At 37.7% G+C, this 13,205-nt stretch overlaps 1 protein-coding gene across 2 annotated transcripts; it reads right to left on the bottom strand.

Moving 5' to 3' along the window:
• Positions 1-598: 598 nt before the first annotated feature.
• Positions 599-5,635, bottom strand: LOC122303995 (actin cytoskeleton-regulatory complex protein PAN1-like). Of its 2 annotated transcripts, none has more exons than XM_043116000.1 (3): positions 5,368-5,635; positions 3,932-4,219; positions 599-1,989 (listed from the first exon to the last, which is right to left on the bottom strand). In XM_043116000.1, exons 1-3 carry the CDS (start codon positions 5,518-5,520, stop codon positions 844-846), a joined length of 1,587 nt encoding a protein of 528 aa, XP_042971934.1. In that variant the 5' UTR covers positions 5,521-5,635; the 3' UTR covers positions 599-843. The 2 variants fall into 2 exon arrangements, with proteins under 2 accessions (XP_042971934.1, XP_042971935.1); XM_043116001.1 differs by having other exon boundaries at positions 3,932-4,216; positions 5,368-5,634.
• Positions 5,636-13,205: the final 7,570 nt, after the last annotated feature.

The following is a 13,205-nucleotide window of genomic DNA, read 5'->3' as shown; positions in this document are numbered from 1 at the left end:
TTATTTTTATATAAATATTTTATGGTTCAAATATTTCTCTTAAAAGGGGTATATGTTTGATGTTTTCGTAAAATTGATATTTAGAATTTAAAAAACTTGTAATTAAATATTTTTGTCAATCCTTCATTATTAAAATATTAATATCACAATAACCAATTAAAGACTAATACCTAACATTCTAATGCCACGTACCAATCTTCCGTTAGTTTTACGATTCATTGAGAATGACAGACCTCCAAGAGAAAAGAATCATGCAACACAAATAATTTGCATGGAAGAAGGGTTACTGTTTATATACCATTCAAGACAATTTTTTTTTTTTTTTAATAAGTATACTGTTCAAGACATTTTAAGAACCAACCTAGCCTTAATGCCAGCTTAGGCAGCACTGAGCCTGTTCCTGCAAAAATAAGCCCCTTTAGCAGATACATGACAATGAAGGTGCTTAGACAAGTAACACAGAAATTCTAAGTTAGCCAAGGGCTGTGATTTTAATTCGATGGTCAGTGGCTATAGGCTACTTAACTTCGACCATGCTGAAGATTTTCCGTTAGCCAGATGGTGGAGAGTTAGAAACATTACAAAGATAAAAACAAAATAACAAAAGTAGAGGATGTTTTTTTTGATAAGTACAAAAGTAGAGGATGTTATCAGAGAAAGGATAGATAACCAAAGTAGTATTGGAATGAGGTCGCAGATATACATCAATCTTTGTATCTCTCAAACCACATTTACAAGAACACCGTGCATATTACATCAATCCTTTTATTCAATGCATAATAAAACACGCAATGATTGTAACTGAAATTCCAAGTTCAAGCATTTGGGTAATTTATTCACCTTTCACCATCCTCTCTGAGAACCTCCAGAAGAATGCACATTCAACCTGTCAAGAACGGTATTGAAATCAACAGGTTGCCCACTCTCTTCCATTCTCTGAATCACGCTAGCAACGTGGTCACCCCTGAAACCCATGCTCGCCAGTTTCTCAATCAACTCACTATAAGGATGGTTGCGATAAAATTGTGAATGGGCCGAGTTCCGGACCAAAATATTTGGGCCTGTTGATGGTTGTGGATTCTGAAGAGAGACACTTGTTGGAGGATATACACCTTGAGCGTAATGAGGAGGTTGAGGCGAATGGTGGGCCCTCCCTTCACTGTCATACATCATATAAGAACTCCCTGGAGGAAGTACTTGCTGGGGCCCAACAGCAGCATAGCCATCGCCTGGTTGTGCTCCAAAATTGCTCTTGATTTGCTGAGGCTGCTGCGGAACTGTTCTACCTGCACCACCATATCCATATGGCATGGCATCAGCACGGCTCGACACCGGCTGAGGGATTCCTGCAAATGGCACTTGCATTGGCATGCTGCTAGGCAGCGTTTCTTGAGGAGATGGGTTCGTTGATTGACTTGGTGGGTAGGAAGGGTAAACTGCCGCCGAAGAGGGCCTGATCTGGGGTTGCATCATGGACTGCTGTGTTGGCTGGGGTGACTGCTGGGGCCATTGCTGCTGATACTGTGGGAATGGTTGTACTGGTGGCGTTTGATTTACTTGAGACTGCGCTGGTTGGGGTGCCACCCTGGAGATGTCCTGCAGTTGGGGTGTTCGGTACTGGGAATCAGAAGGCTGATACTGACTCTGAGGATGGTGTTGTGTTTGTGCAGGTGGATTTGTTAATGGAGTTGGAGGCAGATAATAGGGCTGTTGTTGAGTTAGATTCTGAGCCAGTGCTTGTGGAGGGGGTGCAGACTGTTGCTGGGGTACCACTTGGTGAGGCAGGGCAAGAGCTAATTGCTGGTTATGTGCATCAGATGTGTTTTCAGTCTTTTTCGAATCAACAGCCGCTGCTGAAGTTTTCTCCTCGTTGGACTGCGAGTGGCTTGACGAAGACGACTCTTTTTGTGCAAGCTGAAGCTTGGCTAGTTCTTTCTGGGTCTCAGCAAGTTCTTGCTTGTCTCTTAGAATCTGTACAGACCTGTGGACCTGCATTGGGAAATATCAAATAAGTTAATCTCCTGTGGCAAATGGCAAGAAGATGTAGCAGTACTTGAAGATCAAGGAGCATCATCACGGAAATGACTTCAGCCTGCTAATGAACCGCAAAGAACCTCCCAAGCACCAAAGTTCTAGGATATATATATATATATATATATATATATATGGCTTCTTACGAGGTTCAAATTGAAAAGGGTAAAAAGAAGAATTAATTGCTTTTAATTTGACAAGACCTGATACAATCTGATTTGCTTTTAAAAAACAGGTACTAAGATCAAAAGATTGGTATCTGGATGGCACTAGCAGGCTTCTGGAAAAGAAAACTTTTGAAAGTTATTCTTCCGATAGACCCTTTACAATCCAGTGGCTGCTATGAAATATAAATTGGAAAGCACACTGCCCATCTCTCAGAGGTGCTATTAAAATTTTAAATTCAAGGATTCTTATTATAAGTAATTGAATATTTTATTAAATAATGCTGAAGGCATAAGCCTAATTACATAGGAAAATTTTAAATTTAAGGGATCTGAACGAACAAATTGAAAAGAAGGGTGTGGGGTTGGCGAAGCAGATGGACAACACCATGCCGACGGGCAAAAAGAATGAGTGTGGAAAAATAAACAATAGTGTAGTGCCCAAACTTCAGTCCCACGGACATCTTTCATTAGGCCAGAAAAAACTCTATAAAGCACGGGCCCTTATACTTTCAAGAGGTAAAACTGTATCTCCAACCAGACCATGTAGAGAAGAAAAGAGGTTACCATATTCTCTCAACCCAAAAAAGATAAGGTCATATACAGCAGAAATATCTAATTATATTTCCATAAATAACAGTTACCATGGCCTGCATCCCATATCAAGCATAAACTTCTGTGTTCATTGTCCCGATCCTCTGTCCAGTTAGAGTGTTGAATCTCTTCTTGACTAATCATGGGGGTGCGTAGGCCCTCAACAAGGAGTTTCCCGTAAGTGCACCTCGGGCAATTTAAATGGAAAATCCCCTAGTCTGATGGCTCCTAGAGATTGTTTGCACTCTAGGGGATTTGAACCCTTAAACTTAAGAGGAGCACACCCCCAAGCCCAAGGTCTTTACCACTTGAGCCAACCCTAGGGATTAAGAGTTATTAATAAATACTATTTTTCTGATTGGGAAAATATGTTGCAACAACCTAGGAAAAATGCTAATCACATCTATGCTATAACCCCAAAAAAGATTAGTCAATTCAGACCTACCATAAAATTGCTTATAAAGCCCAATTTCACCAAGTAGTCAATATGGGACTTAGCACCCATGACTACCTGAAAACTTTAACACACGAGTTTTTCCTTTTCCCAATGCGAGAGCGGAGTGTAAACTAAACTCTTGACTTCTTTGTCAAAGCCATGTCATACAAATGCTCTAGTATCACATTACTGACCTTACGACTTGACTCTAATACCATATTAAAAGACCTCTAGGGACAGTGCTACCCACATATGTGCTAACCACAAAAAGCCCACACATGTGCTATAACCACAAAAATATTAGTCAATATGAAATTTACATAGAATTACTTATACAGTAAAATATCACCTAGCAAGTAGCAAATGTGGGACTCAACAACTATGGATATCCCTATAGCTAATCGATTTTATGTGCATCAGTTCTTTTCCCAATGTAGGCTAGGGCATTACATATATTCAACCTAATGAATCCAACAAATATGACATTAACCCTCACTACCCCCAATGGTAGAAAAAGGTTTTTTCCAGTACCTTTATTTACCTACAGACAACAGAATAAGTTTAGAACCCAACGATCCTTTGATGTAACCACAAAATTTCAAAACACTAAAGCAAGACTGTATTATCATAAAGGCCATTTAACAGTAACATACAAAGTTGCTGCATTTTATATCTCATCGCTGGAACTTAAGAAATTGCAACTCACTTCATGAAGGTGCTTCTCAAGAGTTTTAAGCTTTGAATCTGCTTCTCCATGATCACGAACTAGATCCGATCGCATTTCCCCAATTGATTTATCAAGATTATAGCAATATAATTCCAACTGTGACAACCGTGAACTGATACCCTCAAGAAAGCGCAGCAGGTTGTCAGCATATTTCTTCATACTTCTTTCAACAGTTGCTATCACATCTTGGCTGAAAGAATCTTCAGGCTGGTTATAGACTGCAGGAAACATTGCTGATCTTGCCATTCTGCTTTTCTGGAAATCCTGCTTCAAAAAGAACACAGCAGATTCTAGAAAGTGAAGTCAACGCTCTTCCATTATAGGCACTTAAAAAACAGTATATGATAAAACAAACTAGAATTTTAAGCAAATACCAAGCATGCCAAATGAGCACATGACAGAGAATTAACCGCCAGTTGTTTTCTGAACCAAAGTAATATGACATAAAACCCTTAAAACCTTGTAAGCAAAATCTCTGGTTTTTTTTTTTTTTTAACCACGTAAGCAAAATCTTAGAAGATCATCTAATTATTGAGACGATCTTCCATTATGTTTGTAAGCATTGTCTATTGTTATTGGTGCATTCTTGTCATTGTTACTTGCCCAAAAAATATCTGAGAAGTTCCAAACGGAAAAAGCTACCAAGGATGAAAAAGTAGCATCACAAGAATACTATAACTACATCTCCAACAGGAACAGAAATATTCCACAAAAGAAAATGGGCAAAGCTTGCATCATTTTCAAAGCCATACATATCCGCTTACGGGTATGAATTACAAAAAAATCAGTAAAAGAAAGGAAAAAAAAAAAAGAAAAAAAAAATCTACCACGCGAGATATTACCCTTCCCCATACGCCTAAAATTCGAGACCAAGAAAAAAATAGGAGGAAGAAGAATTCTATCTGCTTCTCGAATTTGTTCAACATGAAAAAAAACCCAAATTGTTACGAAGAACAACTAAAAGGAAAGGAAAAAATATGTCTACCACGCGAGGTATTACTACTACCATCCCCATACTCCTAAAATTTGAGACCAAAAAAGCAAGAGGAACAAGAATGCTATTTGCTTCTTGAGTTTGTTCAAGATGAAAACACCCCAATTGTTACGAAGGTCAGCAATGGGAAACTTCTAGGGTTTGGAAATTAAAAGTCTTTCCGTATATAGGAACCAGGGCTTTGATTCCACAACCACAAATAGCAAATGAAAAACCTCATATTTACACTTCAACCAAGAGAGAACAAATAGCAGCATACGGCATAGGCCAAAAAAAAATCTCTTGAACCATGTACACAACACCAAACCCCTATCACAATTCAAACAATCCCAGATTCCTCAAATGCCTCTGAGAGACGGGAAAAAGTTTCGTTACAATCGAAAATCACTGAAACACTAGAGAGCCAGCCGGCACCAGTTACCTTGCTGGAATTGGAGCCGATGACCGGGTCGCTGTGGCTGCCATTGGAAGAGTCCTGGTTCACGTAGTCCTCGTAGGAGCAGAGGATGTCATCGGATCCGAAATCGAATCCCTTTGAGCCCGGGTTGGCCCGACCCGAAGAACCGGACGCCATTAGTAGAGAGAAGGATCGAGATAGGCCAGTGGCTTTCTAGAGAGAGAAAGTTAGGGTTAGAGAGAGAGAGGGGAGGAGTCTGTTGAGCTTTGTTTGGGTAAGGGGACTTTCGTGGAATTTATAGAATAATAATCCCAGTGGCAGAACATTTGCGTTGGGGTTTGCGGTCGGATAAGGATGACGCTCACCGACCATGCTTACTTTTTGTAGCTATACCCTTTGATTTCCTTGTATTTAAATTATAGCAGCTATATAGCCTATACCCCTTGTATTTAAATATACAACTTCTCGATTCTCATAATACTTGCGTTGGGTTAGCTAAATGTAATTGCTTTTTATATTTTAAAAAATCTTAATAAAATTAAATTTACATTAAATTAACTAAATATTTTTTATATAAAATTTTAACTAGATTAAATTTATTCCACATTTCATATATGAAAATAACTATAGTTTCTTCAAACTAGCATTTTATTATTTTTTCTCACATTCATCCTATATTTGATATTATTATATTATATATATAGAATTTTTATAGATTGTTCATATAAGATTTTTATTTATATAATATGAGAATATTTTTATATTATTATTTATATAAAAGCACTTATTATTATAGAGAATATGATAACTAATTTAATATAAATTTTAAGTATTGAATGATTAGTTAAAAGTTAAAAAATGACATATTCTTCAAATTTTAGATATTGAGATGGCCAATCCAATGCCAATGCTCTCATAAAAGTTTAAAAAATACGAAATACAAATTTTTATGGCTTTTATATAATTATGTTTTAAGAGAAATATTATGAAGTGTGAAAGTCTTGTATGTATATATATATTTTAAATTTGGATATATTATTAGAAAGTATTTTTTTTTTTTTAAGTATCAGATTTATTTACTTTTTTAAAGGATATGTGTGAGATTTGCATCTATAATTGTATAAAGAGAAATAATTTAACCACAAAATTTTTTTATAAAAATAAACTTATAAACTAACGTGGATTGATATGGTACGTTAAATTATTTTTATTATAAAATAAATCAAACGTATAATATGAATCGACGTCAGTTTATAGATTTATTTTTGTGGAATCTTTTTTGTAATTGTAGAATTTTGTATAAATTATTTTTTATATTTTAAAATGAGACTTTTTTTTAAAAAAGTAATGTTAGATACAATCATAGATTGTATAAGTCGCACATACTCCTTTTGAAAAAAAAATAGAATTTACTATTAAAAAATTAATTTTTTTTATATAAATTCCAAAATAACATAAGATTTTTATTAATTTATAAATAGACTCTCATTTTAAAATGAGTGGTGTAAGGGTGCCGCCCAACAGTGACCTCCGAGCATGCCCTCCACGCAAAACTCACATTTTAATTTTTTTCTATTTTTTATTTATATATTTTTAACACTTTAGTTTTTTTTAAATATAAAAAATATCAATACACTAATAATTAATTCTTTAATCAATAAGTAAAAGAATTTTTTTTAAAAAATATTAAATACGTGAACAGTCAAATGATGGAATAAAATAAAAAGGTAAAATAGCATTATTCTTTTAAATTATAGTTGTATAAAATTGTAAATAATTGTGAAAAGAGGCGTGTCTATTATTAGTCAGTAACTTTAATCCTTACTTCTAATAGGACCTCCCATTTCGATTTTGTAGTCCAATTTTTATTAATTCTTTTATTTTTTATTTTTTACTACTTCCATTGCCCTTTTTTAGTATTAAGTCTCTAGAGAAGAGACTACACGGCATTTTTATAGAGAATATTTGGGTGAAAAAGACTGACCTCATGTATCAACATGTTTCTTGCGTGAGAAATGATATTTGCAGTCTTGGTTGTACAAGTGGCGTACAATCATTTTGAAAAAAAGTAAATTAATATGGGATCCATATAAAAAAAATTATTTTTATAACTTTTTTTATTCATTCCGTACAACCGTTTACATCCAGCTTACATGTGCCGACTGCATCTAGCACTTCTGTTCTTGCGTCGAGGGACAAGTCCTCATAATATATACATTACAAAAATTTTATGTATAGTCATTTTTACATATTCTTTATACATTTTACTAATGTGATTAACTATGTCACTCTTTTTTAATATAAAATAACTATTTCAACTAATTACATTAATGAATTATATAAAGAATAAGTAAAAATGACTGTATATAACATAACTTTATGTATCGTTGTCTTCTATTTTGTTTTAAAAACTGGGAAAGGGGAGTAGTCATCTATGATTTTGGTTTCCTTGAAATTCAATTTTTTTTTTTTTTGAAAAATACCTCTGTATTTCATTTCTAATTGTCAAGTAATACAACTTTTATCACTTTCCAGACTTCTTACAACAAAATCCGGTACATCTTCTATCCAAACTGTCCTTTCTAACAAATCTAAAGCTGACTTTGCTAAGGTATGGGCAACTGTGTTTTTTTCTCTATATGCAAATTGAATTTTCCAGTGTGGTCTATTTTGAAAGAAAAACTTTACATCATGAATTAAAGAACTAAAACTTGAATGTTCCTCTTCAATATTCTGCACAGCTTCTATGACAACTCTTGCATCTCCTTCGAAAATAGCCTTGTGTATGTTCAGTTCACTGCACAGCTCTACTGCCATCCTCAAAACAAAACACTCTGCAACCACTGGGCTATCAACATTGGACTTTTGATCACAAACAGCAACTAAAGCTTCACCCTGCTCATCTCTAATTATAATCCCTGCCCCCATCCTTCTCTCTTTCAAGTTTAGTGAAGCATCCCAGTTCACCTTTACCCACCCATCCTCTGGTTTCTCCCATCTCATGCCTCTTCTCACACTGCTGCTCTGCCCTTTAGCCACTGGTTTTGTAAGTGACTGAGCTGTCTTGTAGTCAAGTAAGCTTTCTATAGCTATCTTCACCAATGTCTTGGGACATCCTAGCTTTTTTTCAAAAACAAAATCATTCCTGCGAAGCCAAACCCTTCTGAGCAACACAACCATTTCTTCTATCTTCTTCATGCTCAGCTTATCCATTATCTTTTCCCAAAACACCATGAATTCCTCCTCTATTTGTCCCCATTTCCGCACATATCCTTCTGCCACAGCCCATATGTCATTGGCTGCTGGACAAACCCATAATGCATGCATAATGGTTTCAGTTTCTGCATTACAGATTGGACAGCTTGTAGTCTCAACTACTTTCCTTTTAAATAAGTTCTCCTTTGTAGGTAGTAGATTGTTTCCAACTTTCCACAAGAACAATTTAGTTACACTTGGAACTTCAAGATTCCAAATATATCTCCATCTCTCATCCATAGCAGCCCCCCCCCCCCTCCCCCCCCCGAGCAATCTCCTCTTATATTTTTAAGCCTTTCTAGTTGCAGAAAATAGGCACTGCTTACTGAGAAGGTACCCTTCTTGGATGGCCCCCAAAACAGCTTATCTTGGGCCTGGTTTCTACTTAGAGGAATACTTAGGATCTTAATCACCCATCTTCTGAGAAAATAGCTCGGATCCTTTCTTCAATCCACTCCCCCTTCTGCTTATCAATGAGCTGTTCCACTTTGGCATCTTCTTGCAGAATAGAGACAGGTGATTGTACTGAAAAGGAAGAAGGAGAAGACAGCCATTTTGAACCCCATATTTTGATCTTGCTTCCATCTCCTACTCTCCATCTTAACCCATCCTTTACTAGCTCCCTTGCAGATAAAATACTCTGCCATATCAGAGAGGGCAAAGAACTCAATTTTGCTTCTAAGAAGTCTGAATGCCTATAATACTTCTCTTTAAAAATAATGGCAGCCAAGGACTTAGAACCTTTGAGCAATCTCCAACCCTGTTTTGCTAAGAGAGCCATGTTAAAGCTTTCCAAGTCCCTAAAGCCTAAACCCCCTGCCCTTTATGTGTACCCATTTTCTCCCATTTTTTCCATATAATGCCATTTCCTTCCTGCTGTTTACCCCACCAAAATCTCGAATAAAGTCCATTTATCTCTTGACACAGCCTCTTGGGAAGCTTAAAAACAGACATTGTGTAGGTTGGTATGGCTTGTAGCACGGCCTTGATCATAATCTCTTTACCAGCTTGTGATAAGAAGGTGTTTTTCCAGCTTGTGATTTTCTGCCATATTCTCTCCTTCAGACTTCTAAAAGAATTGAATTTGGATCTTCCAACAAAGGCAGGAAGACCTAGGTACCTCTCGTAATTGCCACAGGCTATTGAGTTACTAGCCTCCATAATCAATCCCCTATCACCTTCCCTTGTATTACTGCTGAAAAAGACTGAGGTCTTCTCCTTGTTCAGAAACTGCCCTGAAGCCTTCTCATAGGTACTAAGCACCTCTTGAATCCTATTCCATTCTTCTATTTTGGCCTTACCAAAGAGGATACAGTCATCTGCAAAAAGCAGATGATTAATGCTAGTTCCTCCCTTTGCCACTTGTACTCCTCTTGTAAACTTTTGAGCTTCATAGAAATTCAACAAAGAACTCAAACCTTCAGCACACATTATGAATAGGTAAGGCGACAAGGGGTCACCCTGTCTCAAACCCCTCTTAGGCCAGAACTTCTTCCCTGGGATTCCATTAACCAGGACAGAATATGAGACAGACTTCACACATTTCATGATTAGCTTCACCCATTTCTCATTGAACCCCAGTTTTTTCATCACTACTTCCAAAAAATCCCACTCCACACGATCGTAGGCCTTGGATATATCTAGTTTTATAGCCATGCTTCCCACCTTTCCCCTTTTCCTTGTTTTCATGGAATGGAGCAATTCAAAAGCCACCATTATATTGTCAGAGATCAGCCTACCAGGAAAAAAGGCACTTTGTGTTGGGGATATGATGCTGGCCAGGATCTTTTTGAGTCTGTTTGAGATGGCTTTGGACACTATTTTGTACAAAACGTTGCATAGACTTATAGGTCTATACTCATTAACTTTCTTTGGTTCTTTACCCTTGGGGATTAAGGCTATGAAAGTGTAATTCAGTGCAGGTTCTAAAGGACAGCCATTTAAAACTGAGAGTGCAGCTTTACAAACCTCATCTGCTACCACCCCCCAATGGTTTTGGAAAAAACATGGTCCAAACCCATCTGGTCCCGGGGCTTTAAGGGGAGCCATTTGTTTCAAAGCTTCCTCCACCTCCACCCTAGAGAAGGCCCTGCTCAGAAACTCATTCATCTCTACACTGACTTTTCTCTCCATTCCAACCAAACACTACTCGAAATCCTCATTTTTTGGGTTTGTAGACTGAAAAAGATTCTCAAAGTAAGCTGTAAAAGACTCTTCAACCTCCTTCTGACCCTCAACCCTTTTACCATTCATATCTTCAACTTCTCTAATAAAATTCTTCCTTCTTCTTTGATTAGTACAAGCATGGAAATATTTTGAATTCCTATCTCCATGCTTATACCAATTACATTTGGCTCTTTGTTTCCATTTAATATTATCCATTTCAAGTAGAAGGTTCAGTTCTTCTTTCAATCTCCTTATTTCTTGAATGTTACCACTATTTTCTTCTGCTTGTAACTTTTGTAACTTCTCAGTCTTTTCTTTTATTTCTTTTTCACCTCCCACTCTCCTTTTCTGACTCCATCTTTGTAAAGCAGCCCCACTCCTCTGAAGTAACACAGAAACTGAGCTGGTCTGTTTGTCCTTCCAAGCCCCCTTCAAGACCTCTTCACATTCCTCCTCCAATGCCCAACTCGCCTCATATTTAAAACCCTTCTGCCTATGCCAATATCTATCTTTCTTTTTTAAGGCATGTACTAGTATAGGTTTGTGATCTGAAGTGCTTGTCACCATAACTTCCACCCATGTTTCTTTGTGTAACTGCATCCACTCATGAGAGGCCATAGCTCTATCTAGCCTTTCTTTAGTAAAAGTGTCATCCCCATGTGAATTACTCCAAGTATATTTGTCCCCTTTCCATCCAAGATCAAAGAGGTTGCCTTTATTCATGACCTCCCTAAACAGCTCCATTTGGCCTTCTGGTCTTGCTTTGTCACCCCATTTCTCATCATCTGTGAGGATTTCATTGAAATCTCCCACTATGCACCATCCCACATCAGCTGCAGGTTTAAGAGAACTCAACAAAGACCAGGATTCCTTTCTTTTGTTGGTATCTGGCTGTCCATAGAAGCAGGTAAGCAACCATCTTTTCTCCCCTGCATGTTCTACCCACACATTGATATGTCGTTGGGAGTAATTAGCAATTTTAGCCTTCACACTTGAGTTCCATAACAGAATTAAACCTCCACTTTTGCCAACTGCTTCAACAACAAAACAACTTTCACATTGTAGCCTTCTCCTCAAACTGTCAAAATTCTTCTTTAAAGACTTAGTTTCCATTACAAAAACTAAGTTGGGTTTATTCTTCTCTACCATCCTGTAGAGATCTTGAACTGTCCGAGGGTTCCCCAACCCTCGACAGTTCCAACTAAGGATTTTCATAATGTTTGGCGGGGCTAAAACTCAGCCACCGCCACTAAATCAGTGCATCTAACCTCCATATCCCCCTTCCCTTTTTTCTTCATATTTCCTAGCTCACCTTCCTCATGAACAACACAGCCCCTTTTCCTTGTTTTTGCATTAAGGAAGTTGGAAACCACTTGTGTTCCCTTTGCTCTGGCTCTCCTCTTCCATTCTCCTTTCTTTTTTGGATAATTCTCCTCCCCACATCCTCTTCTAACTTTAATAGGCACCTCCACCATGTTTTCAGAAACCTCTTCTAAGGCCTTTCCCATCCCATTTTCTGAACTCTCCCCTATTGCCTCCTTGTCTTTCTTATCTTCTCCCCTATTCTTCATTTCTCCATTCTCTCTACCCCCATTTTCTCCCTCTGTTTCTTTTTCTCCCTCTTTCCCATCCCTTCCATGCCCTTCCTTACACGTTTGTCCCTCATCCCTATCATTTTCCATGCCATTTTTCCTTTCTTTTGCTCCAACAGTACTCTCATTTTTTTCCATTATTTCACTCTCACGCCTCCATTTACTCCCCTCCTCCTTCCACCAGTTGGCACCATAAAAGTTCTTAGCTCTAGGGATTTGTTTTGCCCTTAACCAAGAACCGTATTGCTCTTCCTTCTCCACATTGTTCCCTTGACCACCACAACATCCATCCACTCCATAGGCTATGCAGCCACAAGAGAAGTAGATTTTTGGGAGCTTCTCATAACTGAAGGGGGCCCAGAAACTGTTCCCTTTCAGTGTGAGAGTTCTCCCCCTAGCAATTGGTTTGGTCAGATTCAAATGCACTTGAACTCGCAAAAAATTACCCCAGCCACTCCCATCTTCTTGAACATCCACTCTCTCTACCTGGCCCACCGTACCCCCAATCTGTTCACCTCTAACTTTTGTCATACAAGAGATAGGCAAGTTATGGATTCTCATCCAAAAACTTTCGGTATCAAATGACACCTTGTGCAATGGTTTATACCCTTCAAATGCCTTCAGCACTAGAACCTGGTTGTCGAACAACCAAGGTCTCCCTTCCCAAACTCTCTCTTTATCAGCAACTGTTTAAAAAACAATGGCAAAAGTATTCGGGCTTACCTCTATGAACTTTGCAGCTTTGCTAATTCTCCAGATTTTTGCCATAGTCGATCCCAGCACCTCCTTGCTTATTGTCCTCGATGTACAGGCTCTTCCCAGCACTGTTCTCTTCTCTTTGTAGACCAA

The sequence above is a fragment of the Carya illinoinensis genome, chromosome 3, assembly GCF_018687715.1.
Source record: "Carya illinoinensis cultivar Pawnee chromosome 3, C.illinoinensisPawnee_v1, whole genome shotgun sequence".
NCBI classification, from domain to species: Eukaryota; Viridiplantae; Streptophyta; class Magnoliopsida; order Fagales; family Juglandaceae; genus Carya; species Carya illinoinensis.
The sequence above is the reverse complement of the archived record's forward strand: the minus strand, read 5'-3'. Positions and strand labels throughout refer to the sequence as shown.

What these genes read in the sequence shown, in the direction of transcription:
- LOC122303995 (XM_043116000.1), bottom strand. Translation starts at nt 5,520, where the DNA reads ATGGCGTCCGGTTCTTCGGGTCGGGCCAACCCGGGCTCAAAGGGATTC. An exon ending in TCGGCTCCAATTCCAGCAAG is followed by an intron (nt 4,220 to 5,367) that starts GTAACTGGTGCC and finishes TTCTTTTTGAAG; the next exon opens with CAGGATTTCCAGAAAAGCAG. An exon ending in TTGAGAAGCACCTTCATGAA is followed by an intron (nt 1,990 to 3,931) that starts GTGAGTTGCAAT and finishes TTCCCAATGCAG; the next exon opens with GTCCACAGGTCTGTACAGAT.